A 17724-nucleotide genomic window follows, 5' to 3' on the forward strand; every position below is an offset into this window, starting at 1 on the left:
TTTGATTCGCTCTTTGCTTTTATACGTCTGGCTCCTTCCAAGATATGTGCAGTGAAATGTTGCAGTTCATAAACTGCTTTAAGAGTTATTCATGGAGTTACTGGGGTATTGCTGTGGTGCTTGTTCCACAAAGCAGCTTTTGTATTGCCGAATTTATTTTTGAGGTTTTCTACTCTTTATCCTTGTTTGTTCTCTGATTGAATTGCTGATAACAGCTGTTTGTGTATTATTGTTTTAAAATGTTGATTTCTTCCGCTGAAAAATGTTTCTTCAATCATCTTTCAGTCACATTGTTACCACTCACCAGGTTTATTGCTGTTTATGAGTGGTAGGCATGCCCAGTGCGAATTTGTTTGATGGCTTGTCCAGCAGGTTCCCCTAAATTATGACGTAATCTGCCCTTGCGTTACTTTCATGGTGTAATTAGTTAATTAGTTATGCAGTAGTGCATGCCAAATCGGCTCCATAACAGAATGTTAGGACTAATGGTTACGTTTGTTTCATGACTGAACATGCATACTGCCCTGTTCTTTTGCTAACTTTCTGAGTTGTGGGAGTCGTTGTGTTTACCTAACAGCAGAAGCTGTTACAAGATTTATTTGCCCCTGAGATTAAATCCAACTCTACATGTGTTTTATAATCATTTTTGCTACAACAGACACGAGATGAGACATGAGAAGATAAACACAACAACCAGTGGATTATAGAAACCAGTTAGCGTAAAAGCTAGCGATAATAACTACTGTCAATTCTTTCATTTAGTGATTGTGATGCACTTCTGCCTTCCTTTCATTCCTTTAAACCAGTGATACAAGGTCGTATTAGCCAAAACTTGCCTTTGAGTACCCTCCATGGCCCAAAAGAAGACATCAATGGTTCAACAGGTAGATTGCAGTCTAATTTTGGGGACTTTGAGGATAAGAGTATTCATTTTACTCCAGCATTCAGTGAGTAAGGTGGGCGGGCAAGCCGTCATTGTGATGTCCAACCAAAGAAGTCAATGAGATCTCTTAGTCCACCAATGCTGATACTTCCACCTACTTTTACCATTCCCTCGTGCTCAGACATTGCTGATATTCTTGATAAATGTGTTTGTGGTTTCTTAATATCAACATTAGAATCATAACTTAACATCGATTTCATGTCTTCTCTCACAGAGCCCACTGTGAAGAAAACTAGAAGACAATTTACTCCCCTGAACATTTTGAAATGACAAATGATGGTAAAAACAGACGCTGCAGCAGCCAGCGATAACAAACCACGCTGGATAATCTGCTCGCAGACAGAGAGAGATGACTCTGTGTGTCCTCACAGTGGCTGCTGGTAAACAGCAGTAATTAGTGAGGACTTAATCTACATTCTCAGCTGGGACAAGACACAATAAGCAATTAGAGACATGCTGAGGAGACGGCAAATTACCAACATTAACAGCTGCTAATAGAAAACACAGAGTTTGCATTGGATTCACAGAGGCAGGATGATCTGTGTTTACACTTTGACTCTAAACACATCAACAGGGCGATAATCAGAGTCTTAGACGACATTTGTACTGTCTCACAGCTGCTGGATCTGCTTCAGAATGAACTCAGCTCTTGAATGAAACCCTGCCTCTTGGTTTCGTATGTTGAAGTTTGACTGCGGCTTATTACAGTGATACTTTTTGAAGCAGAGGAGTTTCAGTGGCTTTGAAACTAACTGTGCAATCATCTGCACCTTTCTATACACCTTTAAAAACATCCTCTTCCACTGCCAAGCCACTGACATACACTTCCATCAAAAATTAAACTGTAGCAGTAAGCTCGTCCTCTGCAATCACAGCCTATTCAGTGGAGAAATTGTCCCTGTTAGCTCGAAGACGAAAAGGGCAGGGCTGGGAGAAGATAGATATTCTTTCTTTTTCTTTTTTTTTTGAGCTTCTAGCACAGAACGAGGCTGGTATCTTTGAGGCAGATGGGAACAGCTCCCTAATGACATTATCATTTCATTACTGCACTGAAGGGCTGCTCTGGACCACACCTGCACCTCTCTGCTACTAAAAATGATCAGTTCACCTTTTAAGAGCAGTCAACTTTAACCAGTAGTCTGAATAACAGAGGAAAAACACATTTCAATATCCAGGTGTTTTTTTAAGACATCTGTTCCCTCTTTTATTCTGTTTCACAGAATTTGAATTATTGTACTAATCAATGTATTAAAGTAGGGAATAGTTTTTGTGCAATAACCTTGAGGTTGACCAGATTTTCACTGATTTAATTTCCCTTGAAAAACAACGGGATCAGTGTTTCCTCTAAACACAGTGACCATCATATGATCAGAACATGAGCAGATAGATGTTATCGTCTTACTTCTCGTGTCGGCGTCGTAGCTGAGCGAGCTCGGTTTGTGAACTCGGTACTGCTTGAGGAGTTTCTTGTCCCAGGCGCCACAGTTCAGAGGATTCCCGAGACGCAAGAACTCCCTGCAGGGAAGAAGATGAGGATGCAAAGGTTTGAATATGAAAACCAGGAAAAGGCAGATCTCTATCATTGCTTTCTAATTGTGATAATCATCACTGAACTTTGCTCGGTATTTGGGTAAAATGTAATCATATCTTGCTCTGACTAGATTTTGTTACAATTCAGTGTTAAAGCAAACTTAAATAAACCCTTCTATCAAAAAAAAGAAAAAAAAAGTAGCCCAGGGATTGTACTAAAGCAGGATCCCTTTCAGTTTTTATTCTTACTCTATTATCAACTCAGTGCAGTTTTCTTATCTCTTGTTTTTGTGTGTCTTAATCAACGATGTCCCAATCAGCATTTTTTGTCCCCCGACCCCGTTTTTCAGTATTCAATATTGCGTATTGGCTGATACCGAGTCCCGATCCGATTTTTGGGTTTGGAGATAAACTTTGCTGAGGAATTGAGAAATTGAAGTAGCACAGTTTTTTGTTTTATGTATTAAAAATACTAAATAGTAAAAAAATAATAGTTAAAGCTTATTTAGTCCATTTAACTTAGTCAAGCTATTTTTGAAGTTAAAACCCCCTGGATCCCAAACCCGACGGCGGGATCAAAATACCACTCATCTTTAAATGGCTTGCATTTACAAGCCATTTGTCCACTCCAAAAACTGAAAACACTGGGGCAATAATCAGATTCTCAAGTCTCCAAGGGTACCTGAATGTATCACACAATTTTGGCTTTATGACGGCTAACGTGAATGATCGGTTGAGGGAATTGGCTAGCATTACCGATCACGAGTACTTTAAAAAATGCCAAAATTGCCCCGATACGATACGGGATCGGGACATCCCTAGTCTTAGTGTTTCCATGTTAACAGTTAGATTTTGTGTACTGAAAATTAGGGCAACTGCTGTGAAAAACGACTTATCCCAAGAGTATCAAAGACTTCAGAATAGGATCAGGGTTATTTAAAGAAAGTTATTTCAAAAAGTTATACCAGCAGAAAAAAAATCTTACATTTTTATAATTCTGACTTTGATTTCAGATTTCTGACGCTGAAGTAAGAATTAAACAAATAAAATGGAATGAAGAAAAACACAGAAATCTGGTGTTTTTTATTGGCCTAAACCCCCCCACAAAAAATCTTTCTATTGGCCCTAAACCTCTGACTTCATCCAACTTTATAAAGTTTTACAGTAAAAAAAAAAACTGAAATAGATAAAACTTTTTCAGTCAAGTCTTTTATTTCCTACCGACAGGGATTTTTGAACTACTTATACCGTCATATACTTTATTCAAAGCTTTGAGTGAGGCCAGTACACACATCTAACACTGTTATATTAAAAGCATTTGACCAACCACAAAGAAGAGCACACAGATCCTTTTAAATAACACTCAAACATGTTTAAAAATAGATTTAAAAAAATCTCCGTCATCATAATGAGTTTTATACAATCCCCTTTACATTCATTTTAGGCCCTGTAATGATGAGTGGTTCTCTAGCTTTCCGGGCTATACAGTTCCCATATTCCCACGGACACCACCAATCAAACACAAGGTCCATTCTGTCCTCATAAAACTTTAAAGCACTCTGAATAAAAGCAGCTATTTAAATGTATGAAGCATATTAATTCAGCAGAACTGTGTCAGTCCTCTACATCTCTGGTTAAATGCATGTTTAAGAGTCAGTGATAAGGTTGACTGGTGTGTGTAAGTGACTTGAATCTAAAGTGTTTCAGTGACGCCGCATGTGTCAGTCATCAGAGCGCTGAGGGAGTGATGCTAACGACAGAAAGCAGACAGCTTCAGAAGGGTGAGGAAGACTCTGAGCTGACGATGGTGGAGCAGAACGGATACAAAATGAGGAAAAACACAGAATCATGAGGGTAAAGTGACACAGACAGACAAAGCTGACAGAGAGGAGGGGAGAGGAGGATCGGAGACGGATTGACAGGCAGGTTTACCCTCAGCACATTTACAGAGGGAAAATAATATGAGCCACAGAGGCTGCATTAACATATAAAAAGAACCATCCATGCGCATGTCAAATAACCCCCCTCCCTCATTCCTGAACCCCGATCTCCCAGATCGCTTAACCAGCCAAGCGGGAAATGACAGCCAGGTTTTGTCTGCATGCACACACAGCCATCCTTCACACACACTCACACACACACAGCTGTCAGAGCAGATAACTCCTCTCTAAGGTCATCACTCTCACCTCACCAGCAGGTAACAGTTAGCATGTCACCGTGCTACTTTAAGATCTCCAGTACCTGAGAGCCATGGGCTGCAGCGCCTGTGAGGCCAGCCTCTCAAACATCCTCTGCAGAGGAGGGTGCAGCGGGTGGTCCTCATCACCCAGAGCCTGGCTGCAGCGCTGCAAGAGCCGCTGGTGGAGAGAGGCTTCACACAGAACCTGCTGGTTCCTCTCACTGTTCACCAGAAGCTGCAGGATGTTGGCCACGGCCAGCTGCAGGTCGAGGGCGTGCTGGAGGAGAAACAGAGGGACTGCTGCGTCAGTTTTTAAAGCAGTTAATTTGACCTTATTTGTAAAAAAGGACAATCTTTTTTTTTTTTTTTTTAACTTGGTCCCGATACATTAAAGAAACACTGTGCCTGTGTGTTTTGTTTGGATCCATGCATGCTGAGCACAAACAGTCTGGTTTCCTCTAACATTCTTTGACAGACTGCACCCCCCAGCGCTGAACCCCTTTAACCCTCTTTAACAGGAAAAACATGTTTGCACATTTCCGTTCTGTGTTTCCTCACCTCGGGCTGGCTGTCTGAGGAAACAGAAGGCAGCAGGTCCAGCATGGCGAGGACAGCCCCCGGGTGGATGACGACCATGTCAGCTGAAGACGAGGAGGAGACGGGGTGGGAGGAGTTGGCTAAGTGCAGTTTGAGGTCAGTCAGGGCTTTGACTGGAGCAGGAGGGCCTGACGTACCGTAGTATCCATGTCTGAAGAAGAAAGAGGGAGGGGGTCACTTTTAGCTGAGTCCAGACAAAACATGTCACAAAGTTTTCTCTTTTTTACTCTATTCTAGAGTATTCTGGGTCATAAATAAGTTACTCATCCAGAAAATTTGTAAACATTGGACTAATCTATTTAGCCAGTATGTTTTACAAGGCTAACAAGTGATCCAAAAATTCATGTAATAACTCTTTACATGTTATCAAAAACAGATATCACAACAAAACAATGAAAAAAAGGAAAATCCAAAAACTTTTTCTAAAACTTGAGCTGCAGAAAAAAAACACTTGTGGGTTTATTTTAATGCAGTAAGAAGCATCATTATTACACTCTGTTGGTATTTCCTTTTACTTTATTATTCATTTATGCAAAGGAACAGTTATTTCTTGGGACCACTTGTTAATGTGAATAATTGAAGAGCTATCTGTGCTCCTCTGCGCTTTTCTTCTACAACCCCAATTTAGAAGAATAAAAAATTCACGGTGTAATAATGAATGATATTTAAAGGATCAAGGTTGTGTGATACTGAAAGTTTCATGCAAATTAACATCTTAGTGAAGATTCTTCTTTTCCTCTCCTTTTTGTTTATTTCTACTGTAACTTTTTACTCTTTAAGAACAATGAGGGTCGTTCATTTAAAGCCAGAAGAAAACTTTTTGAATCATTATCAGCAAAAAATATGATAAATAATTCAACCTGTAGAAAGTAAGGCGACGAAGAAGGAACCCCGGCTCACCCATAACTGATCTTACTGTAAGAAGTTCTTCTTTTTTTTAATGACTCAACAGGCTGGCCAGATATTTTGTTACTGTTGTTTAAAAGAAATATTTGAAGAAATGTGATGAGACCAACATTATATTCAGGACATTAAGTTTCTATATTATTCTTCTATATTATTCTTCTATATTCTGGGGGTATTTTTGCCTTCATTTGACAGCCAACAGACAGACAGGAAAAGTAAGGAGAAAACAGTGAAGGGTGCTGAGAAGGTCTAGTCTTTATCTATGAAAATGCACTAAAACTGCAAAGCCCCAAAACATCCCAAGTTTTTTATTTTGAGTGAAATGTGACATTTGCTCTCCATAAATCTATGATTCAACAAAGAAAAAGGATTTTACAAATAATGTGAGCTTAAAGCTGCTGAGAGAGACTTTTGCTTTGTGTTAATTCTGACTTCCCATGTGGACAAAGATGTACGTCTTGTGTCTTTACAAAAAAGTAGAGAAACACACCAGGGATGAGTTAGCGTTAGTACCGAGTTATGTACCTTTATAGGTACCGACCAAATTCAGTCAAAAGTACCGGGTACCGATTCACATAAAATCAAAAGGTACCATGTTTAAGTACCTAAATGCCTCCTTGTGACTGTGAGGGAATGGGTAAGTCTGTGATTTTCCATGCTGGACATGAACACAGCATTGCTTGGTTATATATTGAGTAATAAATATGTTAAATAAAAAATAAATAGATAAACAAATTGGTATTTTTTTTACCACATAAACACAAAAAATAGCAAAAATTGGAACCATTGAGTACTGGTACTGATTGCCAGGTACCGGGTATCGATACAGTATTCTTTCAAATGTAGAAGGTACCCATACCTAAAACACGCACATCCCAATAAGTGCTGTGTCGAGTAACTCTTACAGTCAATAAAAAACACAAAGACAAAACACCTTGCACATTGCTAGTTTGATGGAGACTCTGATGAAGAGCAAGTCTGCTTAAAATATCACAATGGTGGTGAATTAAAGTGTCTGATACATTGGAATTCTGACTTTAATGACAGAATTCTGACTTTTTTCTCTGAAAAAATAGCAAATTAAAAAAAATGTGAAAGTTTTTTTTTTTTTTTCTGGTGGCCCTATTCCTCTTCCGTTGAGGTCAGAAAGTCAAAATTCAATTTTTTTTCAGAAATCTGACTTTTTTCTCTGAAAAATTAGTAACAAAAAATACTGGATGTTTTTTTTTCCATTAGCCCTGATCTTCTTCCATAGTTTTACAAACTAAAAATCTTGTCCATTTTCCTTTTATCAGTTGAATGTTTCACTTATTGTTAGCATAGACTTTTGAAACCATTATCTGCTTGTACATATATCTGGTCTGACACCTACCCCCCTCTCACTGCTGTTACAGGCATTAAATTTCAGACTTTAAAACATTTAAATTGCGCTGCGAATAGTCCTTTTTGTTTCTGTTGGTCATAAAAATGCATCATTATTCATTTCAGTATCTTTGGCAACCAGTTAAAAACTTCTCACAGGAGCTTTAAGACCTCAGATAATTATGTGAACACCAATCAAAAAAGAGATCTCACATTAGCTGGTTACAGTGAAGTCAAATGATGGTTGTAGGAAGTGCTACGGTTCAGAGCCCCTGTGTCATCCAGGAGAAAGCTCTGTCCCATCTGTACTCATAATGAAGTTAGTAATTACATCCATGTCAGCTATGTGTGTAACACTTTGACTCCAGATTCATTCATCATGACTCAGCACTCTTCCCTGTTCAGAGATCATGGTGTCAGTTTCCTCCCAGCCCTCCTCGTGTGAAGGAGCAAAGAGCTGAGGAGCTGCAGTCGAGCAATTAGACAAACGAGGAGTGTTGCTGCGATGCAAATTACAGAGTAAAAATCTCGCCTCAGGAGAGACGGCGTGCTGGAAAAGGCTGCAGTCAGCAGAAAGTGCTGCAGGGGCAGCAAACTAACTGTGTTGATCACGTTCACGATGGCTGGCAGAAACCCAGGCTGTCTTCTTAAAGCGGAGCCAGAGTTTTAGATTCTGATCCACCCACATCACTCTTTATGTAAATTTCCAGTCAGAATCAGAGAGAGTGAAACAGAGACAGAAGCCTTATCTTTAAACGTCCTGTCAGTTCTTCACATGAATCTGTGATGTGACCTCCAGTTTCACCTTGACAGCTGCTGTAGTTCAGGATTTTCAGAGTAGAATAAAAGCATCCCAACTGTTAATCCTTTTGTAGATGAAATTTAAAGAGCAGCAGAGTCTAGGCTTAAGTAGGAGGAAGAAAGGGAGGAGGAGGAATGTGATGAAAGAAAATGCTTCTACCACTTCTGTAACCGACGGTTATTTGGCTGATGTACCCTCTCCCTTGGTTCCTTGCTTAGGAAGGTGTTTCAATTAAAATGGTGACACAGGCATTCCTCTGCTAGAGACGAAAAAACATGTCAGGGTTTCTGCTACATGTAAATGGCCAAAATAAATGTCACCATACCTTCAGAACTATGATTTTTTTTTCCAGATGTTTCAAATGTGAATTAAACTGTAATGGGCTCTTGTACGAAATTGCCTCGACTAAAACTCACACTCATTGTGGTATCATATTGTGGTCAAAACCAATAAGAGACAGGGCTCAGGCAGGTTATCATCTAGCTCTATGCTGTATATGCTGTAATGATGCACAAGTCACATCATAAATATCCTGTGAGTCGAGGAGTAAACTTTCATTTTCTGCACTGCATTGCAGTGTTTGTATCCGTATATTAAGTCAGCACAAGCAGAAGTCCTCTCTGTCACTCTGTGTGGTTTACATTTACTTTAAACTTCATCCTGATCAGTTTGTGGAGACTGTAATGATGATCAATGCCAGGGGTAGGCAACCTTTTCCATGACTCGTGCCACTTTAAAATACTCTCATGCCCAAAGTGCCAAGACTTAATTCTTTCATAAAATCATTGACAGTTGATAAGAAAGTCTCCTCGAATGATTTTCCATGCTTAGTTATGCAGTAAGAAATGGTAAAACCTCCTTCCATTGCCTATTTTTTTACAGTATATAAAATTTTGAATGTATTGCTTTGTTTCGCATACTTTGCTAAAACTGTTTCCCTGTCAAATAAACGCAAGCTAGCATACTGACGTCCCAAGAGATTTGACACACTTGCAAGATATATTCCCACACTTGTAGCATCAATGATCTAAATTTATTATTAAAGATATTTGTTAAATTTTAAGATAATAACATTTATAGTGTGCTCAAGGTTGCCTACCCCTGAGCTACACTGTGAATCCAGTGGCACATATTACGCACCAGCTGATCGCTAACCCTTGCGCTCCTACAGGAATAACCTTTGGGACAGAGGTTGCAGTTTGTCTTTCTCTTCAGTCTTGAAAAAGCAACAGAGGAGTTTTCCTCCAGCTTTTGTTGAACAAACCTGAAAGTCTGTTAGCTTTCACACCAATGTTACCACTGTTACTATGTGCCTCTGTGCAGGGGCGTGTCCGGGCTATCAGAATGGGGTGGGGTGTGACTTAAGTAGGGGTGGCCAAAGTGTGCATTTATACAAACTATCACCATTATCTTCTTTACCTTCACTCTCTACTGTAACAACTATGAGTAACTACGATTAACTATTACATTATGTATGTGATTTTAGTATAAAAATGTAGTATGTGCATCAGCCAGTGGAATAAATTTAAAGTAGTTTTTAATTAAAAAAAAAAAAAAGACAGATCTTTATTAGATAGGGCAAATAATTTTTGTGATGAAGTTTCAAATGTTTTGGGTTTTGTTTTTTGTTTTTTTTTTTAATGGGGGCTCCCTACAGTTACAAAAAATCCTGGAGGAAACTCTGCATGTGCTTCACTGTGTTTATTCTGTTTTTGTTTGTCTGCTTCATCTTTACAGATATTCGCTGATGCTCTGACAGCCTCACACAAAAGATTTTTGATGAGAGTTTTATTTTCTCAGTCACAGTTTTGTATATATTGGTTTCCATCTCATTGTTTAATTCTTAGTTTGATGACTAATTTAACGAGGGGCTGTAAAAAAAAACATCAAAATGTCTTTTTACTTTTATTCTTTGCCAACGCCAACTACATTGTTTTTTTTGTTTTTTTTCCTGTTACAGTTGAAAGTCTCATGATCATTTGGCAGCCTGTGTTTGCTCTCAGTGTGAACTGATGGTGAGGATGAACAGGAGGGAGGATGAAGAGAGGTGAGGAAGGTGGTAAAGCGCTGTAGCTACCTCTTCCTGGCGAGTGCTGGCGTGCCCCAAGGCGAGGGCAGCGAGGTCTCATGAGTCAGGCAGGGAGGCACCTGCTCCGCACGACTGCATGGCAGCACACACACACGCACGCACGCACAAACAGAGGAGGAGAACACACACGAGAGGACACATTCAGACACACACGCACATAACAACACAGGTAAACACACATCCATGTTCAGGCACACACACCCGCACATGCAGCCGCACAGATGGACCAGGCCGAGGATGAACAGCCAGACAGCACCAGAGGTTAGAGGAGGAAAAAAAAGAGAAAGAGAGAAAAAAGAGGGAAAGAAGCTGTTAGTGAAAAGCTGGAGGAGGAACAGGATCAGAGCTACAGCTGGAGCACATGCAGGACGCCAGCTACACCTACAAGTAGGCGAGGCAGGGAGTGTTGTCATGAAGCTCAGGGACTTTACCTATAAAACAGCGGGAGAGCTCCTAAAGCCCACCTGGGTTTGATATGAGATCTGCAGCTGAACACACCTGAACCAGCTTGGGTCACCTTAAACAGCTTAATCAGCTTTCTGAAGTAATTCAGCTAAACATTTCTTTTGTTCCGACATCATGACAGCACAACCAGATTGTGCAGCTGAAAAAGGGAACACAGAGAGCATCTGAATTTAACAACCTTTAGTTTTTAGTGACCGTAGTTCAGCCATGAGTGGAACAAGAGAAGAAGAAGACCTGAGCCTACAGGTGCTTCGCTCACTAAATCTTCCTTTCCACCAAGCAGTCTGGTTTGGATCAGTACTGTTTGGTACGGGTTGGCTTTGTCAAGACGAGTTCTGTTTGTGTTTCCACAGACAACCTTGCTCCCTTATTGTAGGCAGCGTGTAAGCCAGATGCTGATAGCTGCATCAGTTTACAACAGCGTGACACCACAGTAGCACAACACAGAGTACCCTGCTAATAAATCCAACCAAGAAGAAAAAAACACAAAGTAGTAAACAAAGATCAACGATGGAAGACATCCAGCAATTCATCTTCTTTGTGATTGGCATGTGGCTTTTTGTTAGACAGTGCAATCTAGTTTTGTTTCAGAGAAGACTGCAAGAAAAATACAACTACTGTTGCACTGTAAGTGGCGATTTTTTTCAATCAACCAATCAACAGACTGCAGTGTTAGCTCCACCTTCTGGGATCTGATGAGTTTAGTTTAGCAAAAGGTGGGACAGCTCGTCTCCTTTTTTGGGGGATCTGTAACAGGATTAGTCTCAGTAAAATGCGTGCCTTGCCGAGATGAACCAAAGTGCACCAAGCGGTTCAGTTCAGTTTGGGTTTAATTAGTACACTGTGTTGCGCTGCTATGGCGTCATGCATCCTGCTTACACGCCACCTATCACAAGGGGGCACAGTTGGCTGTGGAAACACAAACAGGACCAGGCTTAACCAAGCCAACTCGTACCAAACCGTACTGATCTAAACCGGACTGCTTGGTGGAAACAGGGCTTTTAAAAACATCCACTGGACTGGTGCTCCTTTCTTAGAGTGGAGGTCATAAATCTCTCTGTATGTTTCTCAAGATTCAGTATCAGACTGAGATGGTTCAAGTTGACATTCACTGCAGCTTCGAATAAAAAGAAGATAAAAGATTAATCAAATTCAATCTGTTTAAGTAAATAATGGAGACACTTATTATTTCCATGAGGACATGATTTCAGCCTTCTTTCTAACCAGCTAATACTCCTCAAAGGAGCTTTCATTCTCAAAAAATCCAACCCTTCCTCAACCTCTTTTTTTGAACCCATTTTTGGCTCTTGTACTAACAGTTTATCTTTGTTCTCAACATTTATTTTGAAAAGCAAAAGAAAAAAAAAACTCCCTTCCTTTTCTCTCTAGTCTGACTTTAAGCTCTTCAGAAGCTTCAGTTAAAACAGATTTTTAGGTCACTTGAAGTCACTTGAGTCCTCTCAGAAGTCATTTCTCCAACAGTAGCTCCACTCAGATATATCTTTGGATCTTAAAAGTTAGAGAGAAGTTCATCAAGTGTCAGGAAGCAGGAAGAACGAGTCTCTTGTGATAAGGAGGAAAATAAGTGAAGAGTTTTATGAAGAAGTTTTAGAGGAAAGCCGTGAAGTTCTAGATGAAATACAGAAATGTACTCGAGGAACATATGGCTGCAACCTGCTGGGACTCAGAGCTCTGAGACTTTCTCCTACATTAAAAACATCTTCTCGCTCTGCCACAGAATAACTTTGGATAAATTGAGACAAACACTTGACTGTAAATAACTCATCTGCGCTATTAGAGCAAAAATATTATGAACAATGTCATTATTAGTTTCATAGAAGCACAAAGGGCTGACTGCATGCTAAAACCTAAAAACTTCCAGGTTGCTTTGAACCTTTTGGACTGATTTATGGTCCGACACATGCAGAATACATGTGACTGAAATCTTCCTGGACAACGTAAACCACATGCTCATGGTATCATGGTATAAGAAGAACACTGAGTTCTTTCTGTAAGTAGTTTCACTTCATCTCTGAGATAAAACTGACATTTAACAGAGGTATTTCATTCTGAGGTGTGAATTTTCAAGATGTTTTACATCAAGGCTGCTCTGTGTCTTTGATCACCGACCTGTCGAAGGAGTCGGTAGCCATCTTGTACAGGTAGATGAAGAGTTTGCTGCAGTGTTTGAGCGTGGGACAGACGCTGTCTCCTGCACAGCCTCCGGGCGCAGCCTCATCCTCCAGGAGCCTCTGGAAAGGCTGAGCGTTGGAGGGGAACACGCCTGTAGGGCCTAGTTTCTTAGTGTCTGAGAAACAGCCCAGCAGTCTGTGAGAAACATGAACAAAGTTTGGCTTGAAAGAGACAAAAGAAATAAACAGAAAACCCATCAAGAACAGTGCTTGAATTCTTTCCTTCCACAGCTTATCTTGTCCCTTTAAAGTGATGTGCAGGTTAAACCTACAGACTTCATTTTTTACTTTATTCTCATAAATTAATCTTTAAATCTTCCACAAAGTGGCCATAATATCAAGGTCGAACATATCTTACCTCACAGCATCAGCCAGCTTCTCATACTGGATCTCTGTGCGGAAGAAGTGGGAGTTTGCGGGCTCGTAGCGCATGGCGGCGGTCAGCGTGCAGAAGACGGTGTGCAGGAGCTCAAACACCTGGTTCTGGTTGACCCGGTCCCAGCCGTGTCGAGGAGGCTGACACAGTGAGCGCTCCATGGCCACCAGCAGAGAGGTGACGTAGACGAAGCCGCCCACCTTACGGAAAACGGTGCGGGTTCTGTGACTCTCTCGCAACACTGCTAACAAAGCCTGAAAAAGAAGGAGAACATTGATTATTCAAGTTGTTTTAAAGACTCAAAGATATTATTGTAACTATTCCATCCTTTTCCTGTTTTATGTTATATAACTTATCGTACAGATCTGTTCTTTTCTTGTTATTGAAAAAACTCTAATAAACAAAGTTATAAAAAAAAAAAAAAAAGACTCAAAGATGGTTGCAGCTCTTTTTTCAATTTTAAAAAATTCAAAAGAAACAACTTTCCCAAAGCAGTAATGATATAGTTATTTCAAAAGATACTAACCCTGGGACGATATGTTACTTTTGTGATTCAATTCTAATATGATTTTTGGGGTGCCGATTCAATTTACATTGCCATTCTTAGTTTGCTTTTTTAACACAAGACCATGTGAAAAAGTTAAATGATGATGATCATGTCTACAGACTATATCAGGAGCCATATTTTCCCATAAAAGGCACATCACGTGAGTCAGAACGAAACATTTCACCCTCTACTGGAGCAAAGTGGTAACTTTTTTTTCAATCCAGTTCATAAACAAAGACTGAAATGAAGTTGAATTTGAAAATAGAGAAGATTTTTTTTGACAAAGAATCTCTATTTTGATATTGTCAAACAAAAAATCCCAATATATACTATCTGGATTTATTCTCCCACCCCTAAAAGACATATCAGTCTGTGGGAGCTCCCTGCCCTTCCATGTGTGCACCTGGAACACCCAAGGAGGGCACACTTCCTTCTTTCATGTGCATACACAAGAAGCAAAGGCAGGGCTCTGTTTTTATGCCATTTAGTTTGTTCCACCTCATTCCATCAGATTTATCTTTTTCAGTTTTTTTTTCATGGTGAGATAAATTTAGGAACCCCTCGGGTCTCCCTCTCACTGCTCTGTCTACATTTTTCAAACTTTTATTTTTCACATTCACTGCAACCTAAACTCAAACATCAAACTTTAACCCAGATTTAAGTTTGTGGGATCTAAAAAACAGCCTGAGAGCACACAGACTCTGACGGGAAATGTTTTTAATTAGCTGCTAAAAAGGGGAGCGGATGTCAGGCAACCTTTGGCGGATGAAAGGTGAAATTTAGTGTTTATTTACCAAAAAGGGAGCCACGGGAGGTTTAGTCTTAACATTTCAATGCAGTTTGTCTTTGTAATTTCTCTTTGTGTTACAACAGATACTGTATGATACGATAACAGTATAATATAAGACCGCACAGGATATCATTTCTGACATTTTAGTATGCTGTGTAGGGATTAGTGGGGACACAGCTTTGTTACAACCATCAGTTTAATCATTTCAGATTGTCAGCTGTGATCTTTATTATATACATACAACCGGGGCTGGGTAAAATATCAATATTTTAACTATATCATTATATTTCTTCTATGGGATATAAAAGGGACTCTATGGTTTGTATTGCTAAAGTTCATTTTGCGTATTATTTAGCAGTACATTTCTTCACATGGTCCATAAGTTTGCTCCTACTTCTCTTTTCCCTTTCTCTGCGTCCCTATCTGTCACACACACACAGCGTCTCTGCTCTGTGACATGACAAACACCCATCCTCCTGCACCTCCATCACTCCGCGACAACATGGAGACGGATTCAGTCACTGAATAAAAGTTAGGTTGTCAGAGAGAAATGATATGCTCAATAATTTGAAGATGGTTTGGATTTAATGTGTCAGATGACCAGCAGCAAAATGTGTTCTGTGCTCTCACGTGTTTGGTGTTGGATGACACAGTAATAGCGGGTGCTTCTGTATAGTATGGCAAGCTGTTTCAACATTTAAACGCAAGACTGAGTATGCAATGCAGATATCTGTGATTCATTTCCAGTAGACAAAGCAAACATTTCATAAATCCGCAATCTGCCTATCCACAATTGTCGTTCCAGATATCTACAACGTCATTTTGAGCAGGCGAAATACGTCACTTTTTTGCCATTCATGTGTATGGGGTTTCTCATTCAAGATATCTACTGAATCATTTCGGATATTCAAAATGTGAATTATGGATATCTGTTATTCCAATTCAAGATTTCTCTAAAAACATTTTGACTGGACAGAACTAGAGTTACAGATAACTTTACTTTAAAAAAAGAATCAATTCTAATTCTGTCTAGTCAAAATGCTTTTAAGTAAGAGTGTGTAAGAGCAATGAGGCGATTCATGGCAATTATTCTGAAAAATCTTGTTGACACTTGATGGTTCTGTAAATAGTTGTACAAAAATACCCGGAAATATCCTGTTTTAATGCAAATAGTTAATTTTGAGAAATTATTTGCTAAATTTGTACATTAGCGTTGGAAATTTACTATTGATGTTTGCATTTTAAGTTAAACAATTGAGTCGCTGCACATGTTTGTGGTTCCCACATTGAAAAAGTAAGACTTTTACCTACTGTGATATTTTTTCTAACAAATTTAGGTCCAATGTGTTCATACATCAAAATGGAAACATAATAAATATCAAAAATCAAAGCAAATATTAATATACAAATTGAGTGTTGTTTTTCTAGTTTGATTGTACGCATCAAGTAACATCCCAAGGCCAAGACAAAATATCAAGATATATATTGGGATATTGTAGCATTGCCAAAAAATATTGAGATATGGATAAAATGCCATATAGCCCAGCCCTACATACAACATTTACAACATAATGTGTTGGAGGGGCACTCCTTAATCAAGTCTTCATGACACTGCCAAAACTTTCTGGGTTCATGTAGAAGCTTCCACTGTTTTTTTTTTCAAATAAGACTCCGACTTTTCGGGTTATTAACGGCCATACAAATTCTGAAAAATGAACTTAAAGAACTAGTTTCTGCAAAGAATTTTGTGTCACCATAACTTGAAATGATATCTGTAATAAGGACACTTTATTTGACTGAATTATTACAAAGAGAATAATTTTAAGTGGAGGAAAAAAGCATAAAGAGAAGTAAAAACAGTGCTCTGCTGAGCCGACTGTTTCCTGCTGTAATCAGAATACAGCCTGACTCAGCTGAGTTTTTTTTTATCCAATCACAGGATGTTAAACACATCCTCTTCCTGTGCTGCAAACTGGGAAATTACCCCAAGTCTGTGTTGTTAAGCTTACCAACTGTGTGAAGGCCCTCTGATTAAATTCAACTCATCAGCCTGTGTCCTCTGGGGAGATTAAAGGGTTAAATGTGCTCTTCACAGGGCTAATCAGATTAATTTTCAGATCTATTTGTGTATCTGTAGTGTGTTTCTGTAAACAGTGCATAAAGCCTCCTGACGAGCAGCGGGAAATTCATTTCACTCCGACTGGATTTGATACAAGTTCCCTGCAGCCTTTCAGTTTTTTTTATAAGATGGTAATTAAAATCCCTGATTAGGAGAAAGAAGTAAAATGCTGACGGGTTAATCCAGCCCAAACCTTCAGCAGGCGTGAGAATTACCTCGTCTGAGGGAGGGGAATCTGAAAAATGCAATTTTATTTCAGAAAATGAGCCTCCACTGTCTCCTCCTGTGAGTGAGTATGAATGTGTATAAATGCTTTATGTGCACCTTACACTTAGTGCAGCCGCTCTGAAGCAATTACAGCGAGCAAGGCTTTAAATGCATATTGATTTTTACTATTACAGACGGTTTTTCTCAGTGTTCCCAGTGAAACTGAAGCTCTGCTCTGCCCTTACCTCATCAGTCTAAACTTCTCTCAGCAGAAAAAAGTTCAGCTGCTGCCTTGATTGAGACTAAACTTAAAATGTATTGGTTATTACAATTTTATGACACGTGATTAAAAGAGTTTGTAAAGTTGTTGTTCAGATTATCTTCATATCAAAATAGGGACACACTGCACCATGGTTTAGTCCTTCCTGGATATAAGTTTATGGAAGTTTTTGCATTGTATATCAACAGATATTTAAAAGCTGCTGTGACAAACTAAACTTGACCAATAAAAAACGTTTAACATTCTTCTTTGTAGTTGATATCTTAAGGTGTTTGCTTTTCCAGAAATTGTACACTTCAAGCATTGGGTTGGTATGGTGGATTGTTTTAGACAGCGGCTA

The 17724-nt window shown here is 39.4% G+C and overlaps 1 protein-coding gene across 5 annotated transcripts in view; it reads right to left on the reverse strand.

Annotated features, from left to right (window-relative positions):
* The window catches only part of wdfy3 (WD repeat and FYVE domain containing 3), a 133820-nt gene that overhangs the window by 56870 nt on the left and 59226 nt on the right, over positions 1–17724 (reverse strand). For 4 of the 5 annotated variants that reach the window (XM_074669350.1, XM_074669348.1, XM_074669349.1 and 1 more), the window contains exons 12-17: positions 13424–13695; positions 13004–13201; positions 10397–10480; positions 5211–5400; positions 4715–4929; positions 2346–2458 (exon numbers count right to left, since the gene is read on the reverse strand). In XM_074669350.1, coding sequence (XP_074525451.1) covers positions 2346–2458; positions 4715–4929; positions 5211–5400; positions 10397–10480; positions 13004–13201; positions 13424–13695 — 1072 coding nt within the window. The remainder of the gene's footprint in view (positions 1–2345; positions 2459–4714; positions 4930–5210; positions 5401–10396; positions 10481–13003; positions 13202–13423; positions 13696–17724) is intronic. The other variant, XM_074669353.1, reaches the window with a different exon arrangement.

The sequence above is a fragment of the Halichoeres trimaculatus genome, unplaced genomic scaffold, assembly GCF_033239565.1.
Source record: "Halichoeres trimaculatus isolate MK-OKI-2021-1 unplaced genomic scaffold, fHalTri1.1 fHalTri1_scaffold_5, whole genome shotgun sequence".
Classification (NCBI taxonomy): domain Eukaryota; kingdom Metazoa; phylum Chordata; class Actinopteri; order Labriformes; family Labridae; genus Halichoeres; species Halichoeres trimaculatus.